General features: G+C 40.7%; 1 protein-coding gene across 1 annotated transcript in view; it reads right to left on the minus strand.

Moving 5' to 3' along the window:
* The window catches only part of LOC103176929 (kelch-like protein 1), a 146,756-nt gene that overhangs the window by 35,565 nt on the left and 87,320 nt on the right, over positions 1 to 23,871 (minus strand). Inside the window, exon 5 of the mRNA XM_042334101.1 lies at positions 6,845 to 7,057. Coding sequence (XP_042190035.1) covers positions 6,845 to 7,057 — 213 coding nt within the window. The remainder of the gene's footprint in view (positions 1 to 6,844; positions 7,058 to 23,871) is intronic.

Consider the following 23,871-nt stretch of genomic DNA (forward strand, 5'->3'; position numbering starts at 1 on the left):
TTTGCCATTTGAGCCAAGAATAAATACATTTCAGAAGGTAAATAAAACAAATTAACCACAACTTGCATCTATATTAGCACTCTTCACTTGGGATAGTGTATCAGGACGCTTATATATATGTAACATTTTTAAAGTGTGATATGTTAACTGACACCTATGCACTATCACCAGTAATTTAAGCAACCCTATGATAATTAACAAACCCAAAAGTTCCTGGAAGTGTGTACCTAAGTTGAGTAACAGTAAAGCTGGTATCCTGATAACTAGCAGTTCACTATTTCTGCCCCAAATATTTCTGTGTTCCTGGTCATGGAGAACAGTAGATTTCATCAACTAAACATAGGATACCTCTTTGAATCCAATATTCTGTAAAAGCAGCTTCAGATATTGCTGGGAATTGAGAAAAAAAGTTCCATTTTTGGTTACTTTGAATGAAAATAATTAACTACATCTTAATAAAACCATTACTAGAGATTCTGCAATATAATACTAATATTATATCATATCATATCAATAGGGAGTGATGTTAAACTAAGCACCTGTGTATCACTGGGTTGCAGTGATTGTGACAACATAGTGATCCAAATTTTTTATCAGCCAGTTGCCAACTGTGTTTTCTTTCTAATTTCATGATTGCCAATAACTCCTGTGATTTGCTGTCATTGCTAATGAAATCTCATAAGACATTAATGTTGAAAAGTTTGGGCTTTGTAAATTAATGAACCGAAATCCAATTGTTAAAAATCCTGCTTAATCCTCTGACCTTGATACGGATTAGTTAAGATTTTATTGCAAGGTCTGTGCGCATCCTTAATGACTCTTTTGGACTGACAAATTATTATTTTAGTGAGAATGAAAAGAAGCATTCTTAATAAGCATTGAAATTGAATGTATTCAGCGTGGTTGATGCAAAAGTTATTTAAAGATTTATTTTAAGCACAATTCCATTAACCGTGAACAAGGGTTATCTCAGGTGTATACATCTATTTTCCATTATACCACTTGAAGTGTCCTATTTATTCATTTTTAATAAGTGCTTCTGTTTTATCTGCTATTTTTTCATCTTATACCGTAAATGTTCCTTTTTGTCAATAGGTAAGTAATGGGCATATATATCTGTCATTGGAATGCTTTCCATCTTCAGTCAATTTGAAAGCTTTAATGAAAACCTTCCTTTTTTGTCTGATGGCGCTTTAAAAGTGCCAAGGACGTGTAGGTTATTTATTGAAGAAACAACGGCAATTCATGCATAATTCAGAATAGAGGCAAAAAGAAAGCCTGCTGTCAGGCCAGTAAGCATTATAAATGTTATTTTATGCAATGTAACTAATAGGTGATAAGACAATCACTGTATAGGTCTGTTAATGATATAACTGATGGAACTCACAATTTCTGCCATGTAAAATCCATTTTTCTCAGAAAAGGATCAATATCTTCACAGCTCACCAACTAGCAAATATCACTCCATTATTTAAGAAAGGAGTGAGGGTGCAATTAGATAACTACAGACCTGTTATCTTAACTTTTGTTGCGCGGAAGTTAATAGAATCTCTCATCAGGGACAGAGTGACTGAGAGTTTGGATTTTTTTNAAACAATTTGGTCAGCAGGGTGTCTGACACATGCGCAAACCCATCACCATGCTTAAGAGTATCCAAACCAAGCTAAGAATTCCATGCATCCCACCTAGACATGAAAATCCCAGAGATAGAGATTGTTGGAATGGAACACTCTCTCTCCTTGGAGGGACGCATCCTGCTTACCTAATTCTAGAAAGTATTAGGCGCAGGTCGGCAAGAATCAAGGATTGGGAACCCCAGAGTGTGTGTTGGGGTGCTGCTGGAGTCTAACCAAAGCTTGCCATTCATTTTGCTATGCGGCAGGCTTTCCAGCTGCTTGTCCAGCCAGTTGAAGCATCATTTCCTCTCCTTTATATTCCAGCCCCCTTGAGATAAAGGCCAACATCCCATTAGTTTTTGATGACATTTTTGTACATGTGAGCTTGTTTTTAGTGATTTGTGTACTTGAGCACACCTAAATCCCTTTGCTCCCCCATAGTTCTTAGTTTCTCAGCATTTAGAAAATATTCTGTTTTGGTATTTTTGGTATTTTTGGATCCATAGTCAGACCCCATCTGGAGTACTGCATTCAGTTTTGGGCACTGCAGCTCAGGAAGGATATATTGGTTCTGGAGAGGGTGCAGCACAAATTTACCGGAATGATACCCAGGGTTTAAAAGGTTAAATTATAAGGACAGGTTGATTAACCTGGTCTCTATTCCCTCGAGTTTAGAAGGTTGAGGGGTGATCTGATTGAGGTTTTTAAAATAATAAATGGATTCGATAGGGTAGATACAGAGAAACTATTTCCTCTGATGGAGGAATCCAGAACAAGGGGCATAATCTTACAATTAGAGCTCGCCATTTAGGAGTGAAATCAGGAGGCAGTTTTTCACCCAAAGGATAGTGGAAATCAGGAACTCTCTCCCCCAAAAGACTTAGGTGGATAGATATGTGTTAGGTATTAACGCATATTGGGCAAGGGCAGGTAATTGGAGTTGAGGTACTGATCAGCCATGATCTTATAGAATGGCAGAAAAGGCTCGATGGGCTGAATGGCCTATTCCTGTTTCTATGTTACACTATAATAATAATAATAATCCTACATAATTAAGAATTAATACGCAAAATAAGAAAGTATTTTTAGGGGACACATTCAATAGTGTTATGAAGAGAGCTGCAACTTATAGACCTGGAGCTTACCTACCGTACTGAGTTTTCTTGGCTATAAGGGGAGACTAAATTGGCTCCTGACTTCCCAGAGTTAGAGAAGAGTAAAAACATCCATGGTCCCTGTACTGCACCCTCTACTAGTTGTACACATGTGTGGCAGCTGGGTGGGTAGAGCTCTGTGTTCCACAAGCAAGTGGCTTGTCATTGTCAATACTCACACATAAGCAATGCAACCACTTGGGATAGGCTACCAGAGGGAATCAGCACCCATGAAACCACACCCAACCAAGAGAAGGTCAGACCATGGGCAAACAGGAATACGTCATTGGGGGAAAATTAAAAAGATAATTGGACACATTAAACTGATAATAAATAATAAACCTTGCATTTGATGTAGGTTCTTTCACTTTAGGAGGATGTCTCACTGGGATAATAATAATAATCTTTGCATTTGAGATAGCGCTTTTCACGTCTTCAAAACGTCTCAAAGCACTTCACAGAACATGCTGTGAAGTGAATTGACCATATATTTGTGGGCGAAACTCAGTAGCCAACCGCACACAGCAGTGTCCCCAAACAGTCGTGGATTGAAAATGACCAATTTATTATTGTTTTATTTTGGAGGGATTTATTATTAGGAGTGTGGAGTAAGGAAGCCTGTCCAAGGTTTCGCCCTTTCATCATCAAGGTGATAGGACAGCCAATTTATGCACAGCAATGTGCCAGAAACAGTCATGAAGTGAATGATCAATTTTATTTGCGAGATTGTTGGCTATATTTTTGAGTAACTCCCTTTTCTAGTAATGCAACTTTTTTTTTTAGCATATACCTGAACAGGCAAACAGGATCTCAGTTTAACATCTCATCCAAAGAATAACCGCCAACAAGGCAATGCTCCTCCAGCACTGATTGGATTCTCAGCTGAGACTATGTGAGTTCAAAGTGCCAAAGCAGGGCTTGAAAAAAAGAGTTTCTATCCTAATGATATTTTTACACAATCTTTTGTAAATTAAACAATATTGAATGATGATTAGGGAACAAACATTGAAATATCTGATTTTTTACATATTTTTTACATATAATACAATACATATTTGAAAAAGCCTTTCACGTCAGGAGGATGATTTACACAGCTGGCTGGGCATTGGAGCGGCATGGGGGGGAAGGGGCTCGCAGAAGAAGGGTGGGGGAAAGATGAACAAAAGTGTGGCTGAATAGGTAAGTTTTAAGGTAGGCTATAAAAGTGGGGAAGCAGGGGATGAGTTGGAGGGATTCCAAGATGGAGTTCCAGAGATTGAATTCCAGAGATTTAAATTGGCCAAGTTAATAAAAGAAAAACTGAGTTTCATAGATGAATTCCATTTTCTGTGACTAAGAAGGTAGGCAGTGACCTGTTTTGAAGCTTCTCGTGAGCTACTTGCTGACAGGTGTATGAGATAAGAATGATTAATTACCCTTGTTGACAGCCACCTGGCCCCCACCCCAGCTCGGAGTCAGGCTCCCTCACTGTTAAGCGCTCTGAGACGCTACCTTTCGTGGAGGGCGCTATATAAGTTCAAGTTGTTGTTGTACCCCTCATATTTCCCATGTTTTTTTCTTGAGAAATGCCTCACCAATACTTATTGTATCCCCAGAGGCTCTGAGTGAGAATGGTCTCTTGCTCCATGGAGAACTGTTGAGCAATCCCAAGATCCGATGACGTACTTAAAAACTAGCAATCTGTACCACCTTTGCCTTTGGTAAAATTAAAATTCAGATATTTGCATTCATACTTTGTATAGACTACTTATTGGATCGTGGAGTCCTGTAGCGTATTGGTTAGAACACTCGCTTCACAAATGAGAGAGAACCTGGGTTTGATTCCCGGCAAGGCAAAACATTGGGCAAGTTTCCTTACTCCACACGCCTCTGTTTACCTAGCAGTATGTAGGAACCCGGTTATTAGTCGATTGGCGGATCACTTTTCCAGGGGTAATAATCCCTTCAAAAATAAAATTTTAAAAATAATAATTTGATTACTCAATCCACCATTGTTTCTGGAACATTGCTGTGCGTAATTGACTGCAGTGTTTCGCCCACAAAAAATATATATACAGTCAATTCACCTTACTTATTCTGTGAAGCGCTTTGAGACATCTCGAATATGTGATAAAGTGCTATATCAAATGCAAGGATGATTATTATTATTATTTTGGTGGTTTTATTAAACATTTTGACAAACAAAATAAATAAGATATCAGAAATGATTCATACCACCCACCATATATTGTTGACAGACCTGAAAAGGCATTAATTGTGGCCACCTGCCTGAAGGATTGTATACCGGGTACACTAAGAAACCAGTTCCCAGAAAATCAATAAGATTATAACATTTCAGTATCAGCGCTCCCCAGTTGGCTTCTTATAGGTTGTCCGAAGGAACTAACAAAAAGTATTGAACCAGATGCCAGATTGCCAGAATGTTACCATGTCCCACATTCGCTGTCACTTTTTTATTGGGTATAGATACTGTTGATGTCAAGCTTTTTGAGGTCCAGAACATTCCATACTGGATCCTTACATTATACAGTCAGATATTCAGTGCAGGAAAAACACTCATACTGACTTGCTAGTGCCTATGGTTAATGCATTAGAAATCATTTATTTTCTGCATTATCTATGCACTGAAATGGCTACTGAGGTTCAAAATCCATCAATATAGATCGCCTGCTTAATCCAAAATTTGTGACACTGTGATTTTGAAATTAGACCCCATTTAGGGAAAAAGCATTATCAATTCCACCACCGTGTTATGAGTTGTATTGTGTCAGCATCAATTCAGGTATTCTGCCCAGCAAGAAAAGGTAAAGCTAATTGATTAAAATCCCATCTTTAATATCCAATACAGTCCTGGTAGAGAGAGAGATGAGAAGATCAATCAGTAGAAGAACCGTATAGTCACCTTGTGATATAGAAAATATGTTGGTACCACTGTAAGTGGATATTTCTGCTGATGGAATGGTCAGAACAGCTGATTGTTGAATGGGTGAGACTCAAGGTTGATGGGGTGAGGATCGTATCCCAGAATTACTTATGAATCCACCAAGTGTAATCTGCAAATGGGTCTTTGACGTATATAGTGAGGTCCTGTTCTCAGTTAGAAAACATACCCAGTCATGGTATTCAATTGCAATGCTTGTACCTGAAGCACTAAGGAAATGCAACAGGTTTTGGAATCAATAAACAAGAACTGTGAAGACTGGATGTTATATTATTATTTATTTCTGCAGGGTATAGAGAAATCATTGGGAAAAAAATGCCTGTATTTAGAAAAGGCAAATTATTTTTCTATGAATCTGTTCAACATTGCAGACTCCAAAAGAGATAGATTTGTATGTTATCCAGATTATTAAAATTTCATATTGATGTTTTCCCAGATCAATTTAGATGATTTGACATCAGAGTGTACCTTCACTAGCAAAGATATAGAAGACTGCAATGAGTGAAGTTCGCTATTATGTGGATGACCTGATCAGGAGAAACTCGATGCTAGATGGATTTGAGTCTGATCTCTATAGCAAATGTTTGATGTAGTTAGATGTGTTTTCATTCATACATTAAACATGGTCAATGTGGATACTATATTACATTGTGATAAGTTTGAGTTTATGAAAGTGTGGAATCCCTTCACGTGTAGGACACATGGCATAATATCCAGTCTTGAATGAATAATAATCCCTCCAAAACCAATAATAAATTGGTCATATTCAATCTACGACTGTTTGTGGAACATTGCTGTGCGCAATTGGCTGCCGCGTTCGCCCACAAATATACAGTCAATTCACTTTACAGTGTGTTCTGTGAAGCGCTTTGGGACGTCCTCCCGACGTGAAAAGCGCTATATCAAATGCAAGGATTATTATTATTATTATTATCTTGGAGTGGGAAAAATTGGTACATTAGTCTCATTCCTTAAAAAAAATTCTGTGAGTTCACCACAGAATGGCCCAAACTGTCATTCCATTTTATCTGAAGAAAAATATGATGGTGGAAGGTAGCATTAGAGAAATTAGAAAAGAGAGAACTCGGGTAAAATATAAATATTTGATAGCTTTTTCTTAATGTCTTATTTACCTGTGGTGGAAGCAAAGGCAATCTGATGTAGGACAGAAGCTTACTGAGGTCACTGCATCTTTTCTGCATATCATATTTTACCCACATCATCAGGGCATGGAATATTGTCTCTTCTTCAGGAACATTCAGATCATCACTAGCAAGAAGTTTAAGGATATCATCTGCAGGTAACAGCAGAAACTCCTGATTCCTGATCACCTCCACAATATGTTCCTATGGAAAAAACGTAAATTATTCTCAGAATTTTACTTACAATCTCTGTATTAATTGGAATCTGTATTCTTTTAACATGCTCATAAAGCAGAACTTAAAGCTCATCAAACAGATGAGGGGTATGCCACATAAAGTCTTCAGATCTGGATATAGTTCCACACTACTCAAGTAGAAATTAATCAAAATGAGTTTGATTCTATAATGTTAAATAATTCTTATAGAAAATAATGGCATGGAATTATTCCAAAAATGTATTATCAGAAAATAATTCTTCAGATTGACAGACAGATTGTGGTCAAGGAAAATGTGCGGATAATCTGTTATCATTACAAGATACAAATTGGCTACATTGCTGACCAACAGGTTATACTATCACTGTAATGCCCCACTGTGCTAGGTTCTCTTTTTATCTCCCTCTCTCTCTCTCTGATTCATTATTGTTTTCCTCCTGCTTTTTTAACACAGTAGTGATAGTAGACAGAACAACAACAATAACGAGATTACATTTGTATAGCGCCTTTCATGTCGGGAGGACGTCCCAAGGCGCTGGACAGTGTACAACATTTCAGAACAATAACAAATTGCATTTATATAGCACCTTTTTCTTCGAAGAGGACGTTCCACTGGTGCTGGACAGTTGAGGCTAGGATCCTTTCAGTACTCAACCACTGACATTACATTGAGAAAGTAAATGCAACCATATTGAAAGTAGAGAATTTGATTTACCAAAAAAGTAGATTAGTAATGCAGCCTGGTAGTAATGGCCATCACTGCAATGCTAATGCTCTGGATGAGTAGGCTTAGTTTGCTCCTTTCTCTGTGTTTAGATCAAATGCATTGTTGGGTAAAATTAAAAACAAACATGATGAATTGAAACACAAAACACACTGAAAATGAAATTAAAAGATTTAAGTTCCAGGGTAGAAAGTGGGATAAAAAGAAAATTTAGTAACAAAGCTTGCAGGGAAACTATTTTGTAACTTTACTCTCTTCATTATTGTTCAGCCACATCTGAGCATAAAAAATTTCAAGGACGTTTTAAGAACTCCGTCAAATACCAATGTCTGTTTTCTCAACACATCAGTTAAGCTATTTATTACTCAATATTTTGGATGTTAAAAGGTTGTGGCCTTTAACCTCAAGCAGATTAAAATGCTCACCATGAATATTTGTCAATAGTAGTTTAGATTAAATATTAAATTTATGCGAATCAATAGTTATATGGAATCTGAGGGCAAAAGGGAGCAATTTACCTTCAGAAGCAAGTTCGTCATGCACAAGTAGTTCAACTTTAATTGCCAGATCTATGAAAAATTACATTTGATGTTCAAAAGAAATGTGACCTTTAAGGAACAAATTAGCTTTGAGCAAAACTGTTTTTGATTACTGATCTACTAATCAATTCCCAACATAGGCAACACAAGATCAATCAAATATCCTAATTCATTCCTAAAGGTCACTGCAAAGAATGGCATTCTGTCAGAGTTTCAGGCCTATGGGAGATAATATTCTCGAGGCATGGCTATTTTTGAATATGAGGTAAACTCTTATTCAGGCAAAATATTTTATTCACTTTTGCAGTATAATAAGATACCATGTGCCTTAGTGCTTGATGTAGATTGGTATGAAGAATATATTATACACTAGAACTAGTCACTGAGTGCTACGCAAGCTGCTCAGCGAGTCATATCCTACTAGTGTACAATGTACATATTTCCATGTATGATGTTTACGTTATGTATTATCTATGGATTGGAAGAGGGACCATACTGTCTGCATCTACAATACCAAATTAACACTGTGGGAACACTCTTGAATGGCAAATAAGCAGGTTGTTTTGATATGATTGTCCACAAAATACATAGTCACAACACATAACAACAACAACTTGCTTTTGTATAGCGTCCCTCATGCAGGGTAGCATCCCAGAGTGCTTGACAGTGACGGAGCATAACACTGAGCCAGAGGGAGGAGGAGGTACTGTAGGCACAGTCGAAGCAGAAAGTCTTCAGGCATGAACTGAAGATTGGGAAGGAAGGGACAAGGCAGAGGGATAGAGGAAAAGTGTTCCAGAATTTTGGAGCACAGTGGCTGAAAGCACAGCCACCAATAGTGGAATGGAGGGCCCAAGGGACAGCCAGAATGCTGGAGCCAGTCGACCTGAGGCAGTGGGTTGTGGGTTAAGTATGTCGCAGAGGTAGGGAGGTGCCAGGGCATGAAGGGATTTGAAAAGAAAGTGAGGATATTGTAATCGATCCCCTCAGTGACAGGGAGCCAGTTGAGCCTGGCTAAGACTGGTTTGATGGGGGTGCGGAGTTTCGTGCAGGTGAATATGCGGGTGGCGGAGTTTTGGATCAGCTGGATCCTGTGTGTGGAGCTGGGGAGACAAGAGGGCATTGAAATGTCGAGTTGGGAGGTGACGAACGCATGGATGAGTGTTTTGGCTGCATGTGGGATAAGGTACGGTCAGAGGCAGGCAATGTGGCGGAGGCGGAGGAAGGCAGTCCTGATCATGGACCGGTTGTGGGTCAAAACTGATGTCTTGGTTGCACACCAGTTCGGTGAGTCTGAGGGATAGCCCAGTGAGACTACGAGGAGTTCAGAGCCATAGGATAGAAGACGATGAAGAGAGCCAAGGAGTATAGCGTACAACATTTAGTTGTAAGATGTTAGTGCTGATCCAGGACCTGGTGTCTGCTAGACAATCCAACAGATTTGTGGAAGTTTACCCCATGTCTGTGGATGACAACAATAAAAACAACAAGATTACATTTGTATAGCGCCTTTCACATCGGGAGGACGTCCCAAGGCGCTGGACAGTGTACAGCAATTCAGACCTGAGCTGGGATCAGGGGGGAGAAGGGAGGGGAGGGTGACTAATGGAATGGTCGAAGAGGAGGGTTTTGAGGCGGGACTTGAAGGAGGCTAAGGAGGGGGTGAGGCGGAGTGATTGGGGGATGGAGCTCCAGAGATTGGGGGCAGAGTGGCTGAAGGTTCTCCCGCCAATGGTGGGGCGGGTGGGTCGGAGGACGTGGAGCAGGCCAGAGCCGGTTGAGCGGATGGAGCAGGCGGGTTGGTAGAAGGTTAGGAGGTCAAAGAAGTAGGGTGGAGCGAGATCATTGAGGGCTTTGTAGGTGAGGACCAGGATCTTGAACTGGATCCTCTGAAGGATAGGGAGCCAGTGGAGTTGGGCGAGAGTGGGGGAGATGGAGTTAGGTGCGGAAGAGGACACGAGCTGCAAAGTTCTGGATTATCTGCAGCCTGTGGAGGGAGGAGTTGGGAAGGCCGACAAGCAGGGGACGCTTGCGTAGTCGAGCCTGGAGGTGATGAAAGCATGAACAAGAGTTTCAGTGGCCTGAGGGGTGAGATAGTGGCGGAGTCGGGCAATGTTACGGAAGTGAGGGAAGGCAGAGCAGGTCATGGCTTGGATGTGGGGAAGACAGTTGAGGGTCAAACAAGACACTTAGGTTCCTGACTGGCTTGGTGAGTTGAAGTGCGCAACCATGGAGGTTGATGTTGCCAGAGCCTGAGGTGCTGAGGCGCTAGTGCGAGCCAATCAGGAGTGCCTCAGTCTTGTTCATATTCAACTGTAGGAAGTTTGCCCTCATCCAGGACTAGATTAGGACTTATTATTATTATTATTATTATTATTGATGTCCGACAGGCAGTCTGTCAGGATAGCAGTGGTCCTGGAATCGAGGGTGGAGGCAGAAAGATAGAGTTGGGTGTCATCCGCATACATATGGAAGTTGATCCCATGTCTGTGGATGATGTCACCAAGGGGGAGCGTGTAGATATTAAAGAGGAGAGGCCAAGGACAGAGCCCCAGGGGACACCAGATGTGACAGTGCGGGGGCTGGAGGAGAAACCATTAGAGGCAATAAAGTGGAGACAGTGGGAGAGATAGGAATCGAACCAGGCAAGGGCAAGTCCGTGAAGATTAAGTAAGGAGGAGAGGTGAATGAGGATGGAGTGGTCAACAGGTGGCAGAGAGGTTGAGGAGGACAAGGAGGCAGAGGGAGCCTGATCACAGATGTTCAGAATGTCATTAGTGACTTTGACCAAGGCTGTTTCCGTGTTGTGGGCAGTGCGGAAGCCGGATTGGAGGGGTTCAAAGAGGGAATGGTAAGCTGGGACGCGACGACTCATTCCAGGACCTTGGAGAGGAATGGGAGGTTAGAGATGACATCGCCAAGATGGAACATATAGATGAGAAAGAGGAGGGAGTCAAGGAGGGAGCCGTGAGGTACGTCACAGATGACCAGGCGGGGTTGAGAGGAGAAACTGTTTGAAGAGACAAAGTGAAGGTGGTTTCTAGGTAGGACTTTGACCAGGCTGGTGGGGTCCCACTAAGATAAGTGAGGGAGGAGAGATGGTGGATGAGGAAGGTGTCAGAGGTCCAGGAGGACGAAAATTCAGAGGGAGCCTTGGTCACAATAGAGAGAACATCGTTTTGACCTTGACAAGTGACGTTTCTGTGCTGTGGGCAGGGTGGAAATCAAACTGGAGGGGCTCAAGGAGCAAGTGGAGAGAGAGGTGTGTTCAAAGCTGGTGAGTGACAATGCGTTCCAGAGTTTTGGCCAGGAAGGGCAACTTGGAAATGGGATGTTAATTTGTTATGTTGGATGGGTCAAGGATGGATTTTTTTGAGGAGGGGAGTGATGGTAGCGGTTTTAAGGGGGAGAGGAACTTTACAGTATATCCTGTGAAGTGCTTTGAAACATCTTGATGATGTGATGAGGCACTGTATTAAAATGCAATAGTAAAATGTTATTATTGTTACACTCCTATCTTTATTCACTATTCACTCTTCAATTTGCACCACTTTCAATTATGAGTAAATTAGTTTTATTTCCAAATTGGTATTCATCTTGCTAACTGTCACTACATGACATTTAATCTACCTCTGGGGTATTCTCATAACCTTTCTTGTTGTGTGACTTCGGCTAATCACCATCTCCTCCTTTGCACTCCAGCTTGCAACCAATTCTGTTCAACCTTTCCACAGTACTGCACAGTGAGTTATTTTACTGTATTTTATTCTTGCTTACTCATCAACTAAATCACTAACCCAGCTTTACGTTTGTTGTTTACAATTCAAAGTAAAATATTCAATTTGATGTTTATCATTTACAGTAAAGCTTTTACAACCCTTTAAAAAGAAAAGCATTACTATATCAAAGAATCCATTACTGTGTTTGTACTATCGGTAATATTTACAGTTTTCCTATATTGTTAGTTACTTAAGCTTTAAGGATCATCAGCAGATGATGCCCTTCTCCAAGAAAATGGTTCATTGCACTCAAGGTCTTACTTTCACCACTTTGAGACAAGCAATCTTATCTTGTATATGTTAGGTCCTATATCGAGCTCTACCTTTCCTTTTGTTGAATTTTCTTTCCAAGGGTTGCTCTGCCTAGGAGTGCTCTCCTTGTGCAAACAATTAACTTTTAGCAGTCGGATACTGTTATTGCACTCAGCAGAAATTATCCTCAAGACATTTAGATGTGTTAAGGTGCTGCAAAAAATACAAGTTCTTTCTTCTAACTCACAGAACCATAAACATCTAGAAAGCAATCAGAGGTCTTTCAAGACATTATATTAATATTGATGTTTGCTCCTCCAAGAAGCTATCTATCCTAATCCCAAATCCTTGCGCTCTCTCTGGTCTGTCTAATGCTTCTTCTTTATTTGGTTATCTAATCCCTCCAATCAACTCTGCTCCAATAGCCATCCCTGGTAATTTATTTCATATTCTGATATTTCTGCAAGATTTGTTCCCTAACTTCTCTCTTCACATTCCTAGTCACAATCCTTGTAATAAATTCATGCCCTCTTATTCTCAAATCACCAACCAGCAGAAATAGTTCCTCACTATTTAATAATAATAATCCTTGCATTTGATATAGCGCCTTGTTATGTCTTCGAGACATCTCAAATTGCTTCACAGAATATACTGTAATGTAAATTGAAAAACGTGGCAGCCAATTGCACACAGCAGTGTCCCGCAAACAGTCATGGATTGAGTGACCAAATTACTACCATTTTTTTAAGGGATTATTATCCACGGAAAAGTGATCCAATACTCAACTAACAACTGGGTTCCTACTTACTGCTAGATAAACCGAGGTGTGTGGAGTAAAGAGACTTGCTTAACGTTTTTCCCTGCAAACCCAGGTCCTCTCGCTTGCGAGGCGAGTGCTCCAACCAATATAATAATAATAATAATAATCCTTGCATTTGATATAGCGCTTTTCACGTCGGGAAGACGTCCCAAAGCGCTTCACAGAACACACTGTAAAATGAATTGACCGCATATTTGTGGGCGAACGCGGCAGCCAATTGCGCACAGGAATGTCCCACAAACAGTCGTAGATTGAAAATGACCAATTTATTATTGGTTTTGGTTTTGGAGGGATTATTATTAGGCGTGTGGAGTAAGGAAACTTGCCCAAGGTTTCGCCCTGCCTGGAATTGAACTCAGGTCATGCTCTAACCACCGAGCTACAGGACTCCACAATTTATTCACTCAAACCCTTTTACAACCTGAAACATTTCAATCATATCACCCCTTAACTTTCTCTGCTCCAATGGAAATAGTGGACATTAAAAATCCCACAACACTGTTCAAAAATGAAGAGAGTTTCTCCTGATGTTCTGGTTGTGTGTGGGACATTGCTGAGCACAAATTGGCTGCTGCACATGCCGACAGATACAGTTACTGCACTTTACAATAAAATTCTATGAAATGCTTTGAGAATTGTCAATGGTGTAATGAGGCGTTATAACAAACGCAAAGATTATGATTATTTTATTGTTCCTTTATTGTGAAACTTCCATTTGAGAATTGTTCAAGCAGAATGTGCGGAGGCTTCCCTGAGAGGAAATTTCCTAATTTTCCTTGTCCGCAAAAAGACTGGAATTGTAATTGACAGTGTTCTTGTTTAAAAATCTTTGTAAAAGTAAAAACTTACAAGTTAAGAACTTTTTGGATAGTTTATTAGACACCAAAGAACTTTGGAGAGATGAATGCTAATGTTTTTAAAGAATTGTTTGCACTGCTGGCTCTTTAATGACAGATAGTTTCAAAATGTGGTATTCCTAAACACATTCTGTTCCTTAATCATCTCTGGGAAAGACATAAAATGACTACAAAACTATATATGGAAATTCTTATGTCTGGAATAGATTGCACACTCTCTCTTCAGAGGGATTCTTATCTAATTTTGGAGAGTATGAAGCGCAGTTTGGCTAAAGCAGAGCCCTGGAGTTCTGCAACTTCAGCTCATAAATACCCACCAACATTTATTGTCACTGAACATAACCCTGTACATTGCATTCACAATGCCCAGACGCTCAGGTAACACTTTTTGAAGGAAATATAAATATTGTTTGTGTTTTTAATCATTTTGACTAAATTTCAAATTGCTTTCAGTTGCATAAACGAGGCATCAAACTGCTTGTTTCCTTCCCTGAGTTCTTGTGGTGATAACTCCCATTGACAGAGCAGGAGATAAAAAGTCAAAAACTTCCTAATCTTATTTTATTGCTACTGTGAGCTCAAAAATGGTGGTGACTTCATTGATAAAACAGCTTCTAGTTCCTATTAGCAGTAAAATGCAGTGCAGTGTTTTGCAAGAAATAACATCATTAAATCCTCATCATTCACTCTTTACAGTCAGCAGAAGAGCCAACTGTGATGCTCTGCAAAATACAATAAACTAAAACTTATATAAGTCTTATCTTTATAATCAATATAATATCCTAAATCGTACATCCAACTGAATCCCATTCAAAACCTTGGAACGAGTCGTATTAATCATTTCCTAACTTATAATGAGTTCCCCTTTCCTCCATTAGTCCTGCACTTACCAACTGCATTGAATCATGGGAAATGCATCCCCTGACCTGTTGACGCATGGGCACTGGCTGCATTGATTCACGGGAAACGTAATCTTAATCCGTCCGAGGCAGATGAACTCTATTTCCCCTTATTCAATGTGTTTCCAATGCTTTGTGGAGTCCTGTAGCTCAGTGGTTAGAGCACTCGCTTTGCAAGCGAGAGACCTGAGTTCAATTCCAGGCAGAGGGCGAAACCTTGGGCAAGTTTCCTTACTCCACACGCCTAATAATAATCCCTCCAAAACCAAAAGCGACAATAAATTGGTCATTTTCAATCTACGACTGTTTGTGGGACATTGCTGTGTGCAATTGGCTGCCGCATCTGCCCACAAATGTACAGTCAATTCACTTTACAGTGTGTTCTGTGAAGCGCTTTGGGACGTCCTCCCGACGTGAAAAGCGCTATATCAAATGCAAGGATTATTATTGATGGTAAGTGTGCATGCGGCAACAGGTCAAGATGCATTGAACTGCAGGAACCATAGTCTTGAGCCGTCACCACATGCACACTCACGGCTTGATTGAATTACGCATAAGCAGTGTAGAATATCGATTAAATCAGATTTTATTCGATCGATACAAGTTTGCCTGCAAGTCATATTAAATTTTATGGTTCCGACTGATACAACTTATGTGAGTTTTACTGTACAATGCAAATTTACATAGCGTCTTTCACATCAAGAGCTTTTTCATAGGCGCTTAACAATCCTGGCTTTGGCACCCGAGCTGGGGATGGTAGCCAACAAAGGTGGGGAGAGAAAAAATGACTGTAACAGCTGTCAAGGAAATAAGCCTTGAGATGGATCTTGAATGAGGTGAGAGAGAGAGTGAGTTGGAGGTAATCCTGGATGGAGTTCCAAAGAGTGGGAGCAGATAGGCTGAATACCCACCCACTGATGGTAGAGCAGAAAGGGTAGAGACATGAAGCAGGCTGATGCCTGCTGAATTAAGCCAGTAGGCAGAATAATGAAGTCCATGGAAAAGATTAAGTCTGTCAGTGGGAACAAAACTGTATTTGTGGAAGGGGTTCATTGACATACATACTGTATGGGAGACAAAGATCACACAGAGGATTACAATGACAAAGTTTGACTTCAGTTCATGCATTTACTTGCAATCTGTTGTTCTCCAATCTAATGCAGTCAACTGTATACAAACACACATAGGTGAAAAATAGTGTAAAATTAATAAAACTGTCTCTGCTAGAATAATAGGAAATAACATAAAGTGAGAATTACTCTTTTCAGGTGTACTTTTGCTGATGTGTGGCAATAAATTTCACAAAACGTGGCATGTGATATCATCACCAGTCATTAAGGTACCTGGCAGTGCTTTTGATCCTGCCATTATACAGATCAGAGTGTTTCAGTACTACATCATGGCAAACTCAGAGCAAGTTAAACTGGTGTCTCACGAAGCTTCATTGAAACTTCAGCTCCAGTGTCATAATAATTGTAGCCACTGGCAAGAACAAAATCATAGAAGGGATTTCAAGCCATTGTGCAGACATGAGGGAGGGAGGTTGTTTTTACCCACTGTCTTTAGTCATAGATGGAAACATTTTATGTTTCTTAACAGATTCAATAACACATTCAATAAACATATCAAATATGCCCAGAAAAACGTGTCTTAGCTACCAAGATTGCAAGCAAGGTTTGGATGAGGATGACCTTGCAGTTTATTTGACCTTTTCAAGATAACCACCCTACCTTTTCTCATCTATTTATTTTTGGTCACTCGGGTATCTGGCACATGCGGAGACCCATCATCATGTTTGAAAACACCCAAACTAGACAGTGTTTCACATACATATTGTCATTTACAGAAGTTTCTCCGAGTCTGAAATGGAAGCTGTGCTCTCTCCCTGAAGGAACACATCCTGTTTACCTAATTCCAAAGAGTATTTGAATAAAATTTACCTCCAGCAATTTATTTTCAAATACAATAATTTCTGTTTGAAGCTGATTCATAAGAGGGTTCGAAAAGGCAACTGCTTGCCACATTGCAATCAAAGTCAAAACTAAATATTCTAAGGCAGCAAACCTTCGTCAGCTGAAGAGCTAGTGTCCTCTTTATTACACTGGCAACAAGGCTTGAGGAGAAACTCAGTAAAATATTCCTTGATGCACCAAGATGCCACTTTCACTCCCCTCCTATCTGTGCATTTGTGAATCAAACTAAAATTTCTGCGATGCACTTGTGTTTGCTATGGACTTCCACAAACCCCACAGGCAGACCATTAGCAGGCAGACATTAACTTTTGATCCACAGAATAAAACAGTAACAGATTAGTATCTCAACCAGGTGGCTTACCCAACCTCTTTCACTCTGTATTTCTGGGTATGTGAATACACTCAGTTATAATAATCCTTGCATTTGATATAGCGGCTTATCACGCCTTTGAGGTGTCTCAAAGCACTTTACAGAATATACTGGAAAGTGAATTGACAGTATATGGGTCCGAAACACTAACTGTCCAGTGCCTTGGGATGTCCTCCTGATGTGAAAGGCGCTACACAAATTTTGTTGTTGTTGTATATTTTGTGGGCGAAATGTAGCAGTCAATTGCACACAGCAGTGTCCACAAACAGTTGTAGATTCAGTGACCAAATTATTTGTATTTATTTTGAAGGTATTACCCCCGGAAAAATGGATTTGTGCACACCTAAGACACACCTAAGATCTCACCAAACCTCTCCCTTCTCCCTCATGTATGCTGCCTTGAGCCCCTCCCAATCAGCTTCAGGTAACTTAACTCCCCCTTCTCTACCCACTGCTGGCTGACACAATCCACTCCCCCTCAAAACCGCTGTCATCACTGCTCTCCTTAAAAAAGCCTACCTTCGATCCCTCCAACTTCACAAACTTCAGACCCATCTCAAACTTGCCCTTCCTGGCCAAAAAAATTAACTTCTTCACACCTCTCGCTCCATTCCCTACCCAAACCCATCCAGTCCTGCCAACAGCACACAGGCAGCGCTTAACAAAGCAACAAATGACATCCCCTCTGTGACCAGGGCTTCTTCTGTCTCCTCGTTCTCCTAGACCTCTCCGCTGCGTTCAACACAGTAGATCATGCCTTCCTCCTCCATTGCCTCTACTCCCTCATCCACTTTAGTGGGACCTCACTCGCATGATTGGAGTCCTACTTAACTACCTGCCAGCAATACATCTCGGCAAAAGGTTTTTCCTCCCGCCCCCATTGGGTCACCTGCAGGGTACTCCAAGGCTCAATACTTGGCCCCCATCTTTCCCTCATCTGCATGCTCCTTCTCGGTGAGGTCATACACAGACAGGGGTCAACTTCCACATGCATGCGGATGACACCCAAATTAATTTTTCCTCCAGCTGTGACTCTCAGTCCACTGGAGTCGTGTCAGCTTTTTTGATGGACATCAAGGCCTGGATGAGAGCAAATTTCCTGCATCTGAATGTCGGTAAGACAGAAACCATTCTTTTTGGTTCCCATCAACATCTTCTCTCCTGCCGGTCTGAACTCCTCAACCTCCCCAGGTTCTCCCTCAGGCTCACCAAACCCATGCGCAACTTAGGCATCAGGTTCAATCCCCAACTTTCCTCTTTACCACACATCTGTTCCCTGACCAGGACAGCTTTTTTTCACCTCTGTCACATTGCTGGACTCCGTCTGTGCCTCACAACCAAAGCAGCCGAAACCTTTGTCCAGACCTTTGTCACTTCCTGGCTGGACTATTCCAATGCCCTCATCGATGGTAATCCCAGCACCACCATACACAAAATTCAACTAATTCAAAAACTCCACCACCTGGATACTCATCTGCACAAAGCTCTGTACCCCCATCACACCAGTCCTTGCCAGGCTCCACTGGTTCCCAATTACCAAACAGATCAATTTCAAGATCTTCTCATTAATTTTCAAATTCCTTTATGGCATTGCACCTCCCTACCTATCCAATTTGCTTACCCTCCAATCCACCACCCGCTGGCTCCGCTTGGCTGACTCCGGCCTCCTGTTTGTCCCTCGTCCCCTCCTCTCCACCATTGGTGGTCTCTCCCTCAATCCCTCTGCCTTGCCCCTCCCTCCCCACTTTCAAATTCCACCTAAAGACCTTCCTTTTTGATCATGCTTATGGTCATCTTCCCCCTCCCTCTCCCCCTGGGTTCGGGGTCAGACTTCACCACTGTCAAGTGCTCCGGGATGCTACCCTGCATAAAAGGCGCTATATAAATGCAAGTTGTTCTTGTTATTAAGTTTTCTCTTAAATAAATTTATGTTATTTCCTTCAACCATACCTTCCAGCAGTGAGTTCCGCATTCTCATCACCCTCGGTATAGGGATGTCCCTCTTGAACTCCCAATTAGATCTACTACTAGCTATCTGGGCTACTATGCCCTTTAGTTTGGGATTCCATCGAACCTAATATTAAATAGAATAATTTCAATGCATTCTGTAACAAACTAAGAACCAAATAAAAAATATACACAAATAAATTGAGGACAGAAAAATATTGATAAAATATAAATAATAAACAATTTGCAAAAAATTAGGACGTGTGATTATCTTGCAAAACTAATAAATAATAATAATCCTCTCATTTCATGTAGCACCTTATCACATCATCAAAGTTTCTGAAAGCTCTTCACAGTATTTTTACTCGTGTGATTGTGTATTTGTAGGCAAATGAATTGTATTGAATTGAAAATGCATAGATCGTTCACTACTGTAAATCGAAATTCACCACTATATTAAGTCACTCTAGTTTGGAAATAGTTACGATACTTGTACAGAAAAAAGGTTGATTCTAGTTGCATAAATTCTTCTTAAAATACAATGAACTCAACAGAATGCTGAATTTGCAAGCAGTTGTGAGTCCCTATCATCAGAAGGTATTTACTCATCTGTTTGGTGGAGGTCATTGCAAAGTTGTAAGCATCTGAATTGAGCACCAAAGGGCCTTTTCATTGAGCTGCAAAAAGTACACTTCCTTCCCATGGTTAACCCATTTTATTAATGTCAACAGGGCAGAATACTGGACCCTGGGAGCAATTATTTTGCTGTCGAGAAAAAAATATAGTTCAGAGAAAAAAANTATGACTTGCTTTGACGTTTGGAGCATAGTTCTGTTAAAATCTATCATGGTGTTTGTAATGTACATTTTTTAAAATTTTGAGTGTAATTCTAAAAATGTAAACCCATTATAATGATGAAGAAGTAACACGTTGACATATTTGGAATAAACTTGCATCATTATATTCAAAATGGTTTCAATTATTAACACCATACTTTGCCCCATTAGTAAAAGGTCATACCCAGGTTAATGCTGCTTAATAAACTCTCCGACCCACAACCTCCACCTCACCATCACACACGGTCTTGATATCTTTGATCTGTCCACCAATGTCACTCCTGCCTTGACTACTCACATAATCCACATAATCCAGTTAGTTCAAAACTCTGCCACCCACATACTTACCTGCAGTAAACTCCGTACCCCCATCACACCAGTTTGTGCTAGGCTCCACTGGCTCCCTATCACCTAATAGATTGATTTCAAGATCCTCACACTTGTTTTCAGATCCCTTCGTGCCCTGGCACCTCCCTACTTCTCTGACTCCCCAACCCACAACCTGCTGCTTTCGCTCTACTGGCTGCAGCTTCCTCCTTGTCCCTCATGCCCTCTGTTATACCATTGGTGGCCGCACTTTCAGCCACTGTGTCTCGAAACTCTGGAACACTCTCCCTCAATCCCTTCATCTTGCCTCCTCCTTCCCCAACTTCAGCTCGTGCCTAAAGACCTTCCTCTTCAACCGTTCTTACCGTCACCTCTCCCCTCTCCCTGGGTCAGCATCATGCTCTGCCACTGTCAAGCGCTCGGAACACTACTCTGAGTGAGGGGCGCTATATAAATGCAAGTTGTCGTTGCTGATACTATACTCAGTTTGTACTTCCAATGTTGGTTATATAAAACAGGAAATATTAAGCATAATGACTCGTCACTGGAGAAAGAGTTAAATCTAATTACCTGGACTTTTTTTCCATTTTGTAACTTGGCAAAGTTATAAGTCACTCAGAATGAGTCTAACCAACCAAAAATAGCTAACTAGGCAATGCTTTGGGACTGAAACCATGGCTTTTGTATTGATTTGAATTTGAAACACTATTGTGCTTAAAGATAAAGAGAAGGTATAAAGGCAGCTATTGTGCTCTTAGATGAAGAAAGGAAGATGCTGGCACACAGAAATCTCATGAGCAACAAGGAGACATTGTACAAAAGAGAGACAGCATAGGTCTGGAATGTCAATTTAGTCCTATCTGAAGAGCACCTGCCTATAGAGATACAGACTTTCCATCGAGATATGTGTAATCCTGCAAGCTGATTCAATGACTCTAATTGCTCTGTCTTTGGTCATGAAAGTAAAAAAAAGCCTTTTGTTCTTAATGTAAAGTAAAAACATAATGTAAAGCCAAAATCAGATGATAGTGTGGTAGGCTACCTGCATTTGATAACAATCAGTAAATATAAATATTCATTAGCTTTTGTGACGTTTTGCAATCCAACATTACTATTACTAGGCCTTAAATAAAATATACGGTAAAATGTTCACGTTTTTATTAGATTGTTAACAAAAATCTGTATAAACATACAATAATCTTGAACAGGAAATAATATAGGAAATGTTGCTAAACTATAGTCTCTAATTCAAGACAGTATCATACTTGAGGATATAGTTAATAAGTAGTTACATTCAATGTTAACTGCTCTAGTCTTACCTAACACTTAATAGCAGAATTATTTTGCTTAATATATGAAACAACAACAACAAGATTACATTTGTATAACACCTTTCACGTCGGGAGGATGTCCCAAGGCGCTGGACAGTGTACAGTATTTCAGACCCAAGCTGGGATCAGGGGGGGAGAAGGGAGGGGAGGGGCAGGGGGGGTGGCCGATGGCATGGTCAAAGAGGAGGGTCTTGAGGCGGGACTTGAAGGAGGCTAAGGAGGGGGCGAGGCGGAGTGACTGGGGGATGGAATTCCAGAAGTTGGGGGTAGAGTGGTGGCTGAAGGCTCTCCCACCAATGGTGGGTCGGGGGACGTGGAGCAGGCTGGAGCCGGCTGAGCGGAGGGAACGGGTGGGTTGGTAGGGGGTTCGGAGGCCGCAGAGGTAGGGTGGGGCGAGGCCATGGAGGGCTTTGTAAGTGAGGACCAGGATCTTGAACTGGATCCTTTGAAGGACAGGGAGCCAATGGAGTCGGACGAGAATGGGGGAGATGGGGACACGGAGTTTGGTGCGGGAGAGGACACGGGCTGCAGAGTTCTGGATTATCTCCAGCGTGTGGAGGGAGGAGTTGGGAAGGCCGACAAGCAGGGCATTTGCATAGTCAAGCCTGGAGGTGATGAAGGCATGAACAAGAGTTTCAGCGGCCTGAGGGGTGAGGTAGTGGTGGATTCGGGTGATCTTACGGAGGTGAGGGAAGGCAGAGCGGGTCAAATGAAATGTGCAAATGAACAGTCTCTGAAGTGCGAAGTGCAAAAAATAGGAATACAGTAAAAATTTAGAACTACAAGTGCCACGATCAATTAATGACTACCTTATGGTCATTAGTATTTTCATTAACATAGATTAATTTCAAATTCTTGTGGGTTTGCTAAATTAAGATATTAATTGGACATCGACACCTGGACATGTTTCCTGTCTATGTTCAAAGAACAAAAAATGGAATATGAATTTTTTTTAAAAAAACTCGAGAGTAGAAAGCATTCCCTGTTCACTTCAAGATAGGAAAAGTAGAAAAACAGAGCCAGTGATTTCTCTTCCAATATCCTTTCATTTCTGTTTTCCTGAAGGCAGCAATTCATAATAGTCATTCAAGTGTCTCTTCTTCAGATGTGAGTCTGGATAGTGACAATCCTCTTGTCCTTACCCAACATACCAGATGAAAATGTTCCAAAGGGGAGTATGGGGGTGGCACTTGGTAGGAACCAAGAGTGGGTTCTCTATTTGTTTTTCTTTTGGGGGTTCTTGATGAGGCTGACTGTAATTGTTCTATGGGTACTTTGACTGAGGTCAGCTAACAGACCAACTGGCTCTGTAAATATTGATATACACAAGAAACTGGAGGGCTCAATACCTACACTTTCTGAACCCATGCTTCTGTCAATTATTAGATTATTTTTAATAAGGTAATCTTCCACTTTCTTTCTGATGGCTGACGCCATAATTTGTCATATTATTGAAGTCAGGCTAATAGGTCTCTTGTTGCTGGGTTTAGCTTAGTCATATTTCTTGAATATGGGAGCAACATTTGTTTGCTTCCAGTAAATTGGAACCTCCTGCTCCCGATAGATCTCTCACGATGTCTGTCAATGGTGCACAACTTTGTCTCCCCCTTGCCTCCCTAAGTACCCAGTGCATCAAACCAGGTGATTTGTTGTTTTTAAGCCCCTTGAGTTTATGTAGAATCTCAGGCTCCTTTATATTAAAGTCTTAGATCTCAAACAATGTGTGCTGGTCTTTGGCTGGATATGTTCTTAATGTCCTCGCTAGTTAAAAAACTCCAAGATGTAATCAATTAATATGTTTGCTATCTTCTGTATATTATTTTTTCAACCCCATGTTCACGGATACAATTAGACTGAAAGCTAAATTAGCTTTGGGGAGAAATTCCACTTGGGTTTCCATTTATTACAGTTACGTAGCATTTCAAAGCAGTCGGAATTTGGAAAATTGTTGAATTCAAATTTCATTTTGAAGTTTTCAGCTTAAAAGAACATACAGAAGACAGACTTTGAAGAATTCTGCTTTTAAGCATTTGACAAATTCTGGACTCCCTGAAATCTAAGAAAATAAATTTAGAGACCCAGAGTAAACCTGGACCCAGGTACAAACTCTACCTTGCTGTTAATCATATCACTTGGCGTAATATTTGAA

The sequence above is a fragment of the Callorhinchus milii genome, unplaced genomic scaffold, assembly GCF_018977255.1.
Source record: "Callorhinchus milii isolate IMCB2004 unplaced genomic scaffold, IMCB_Cmil_1.0 Scaffold4, whole genome shotgun sequence".
NCBI lineage: Eukaryota > Metazoa > Chordata > Chondrichthyes > Chimaeriformes > Callorhinchidae > Callorhinchus > Callorhinchus milii.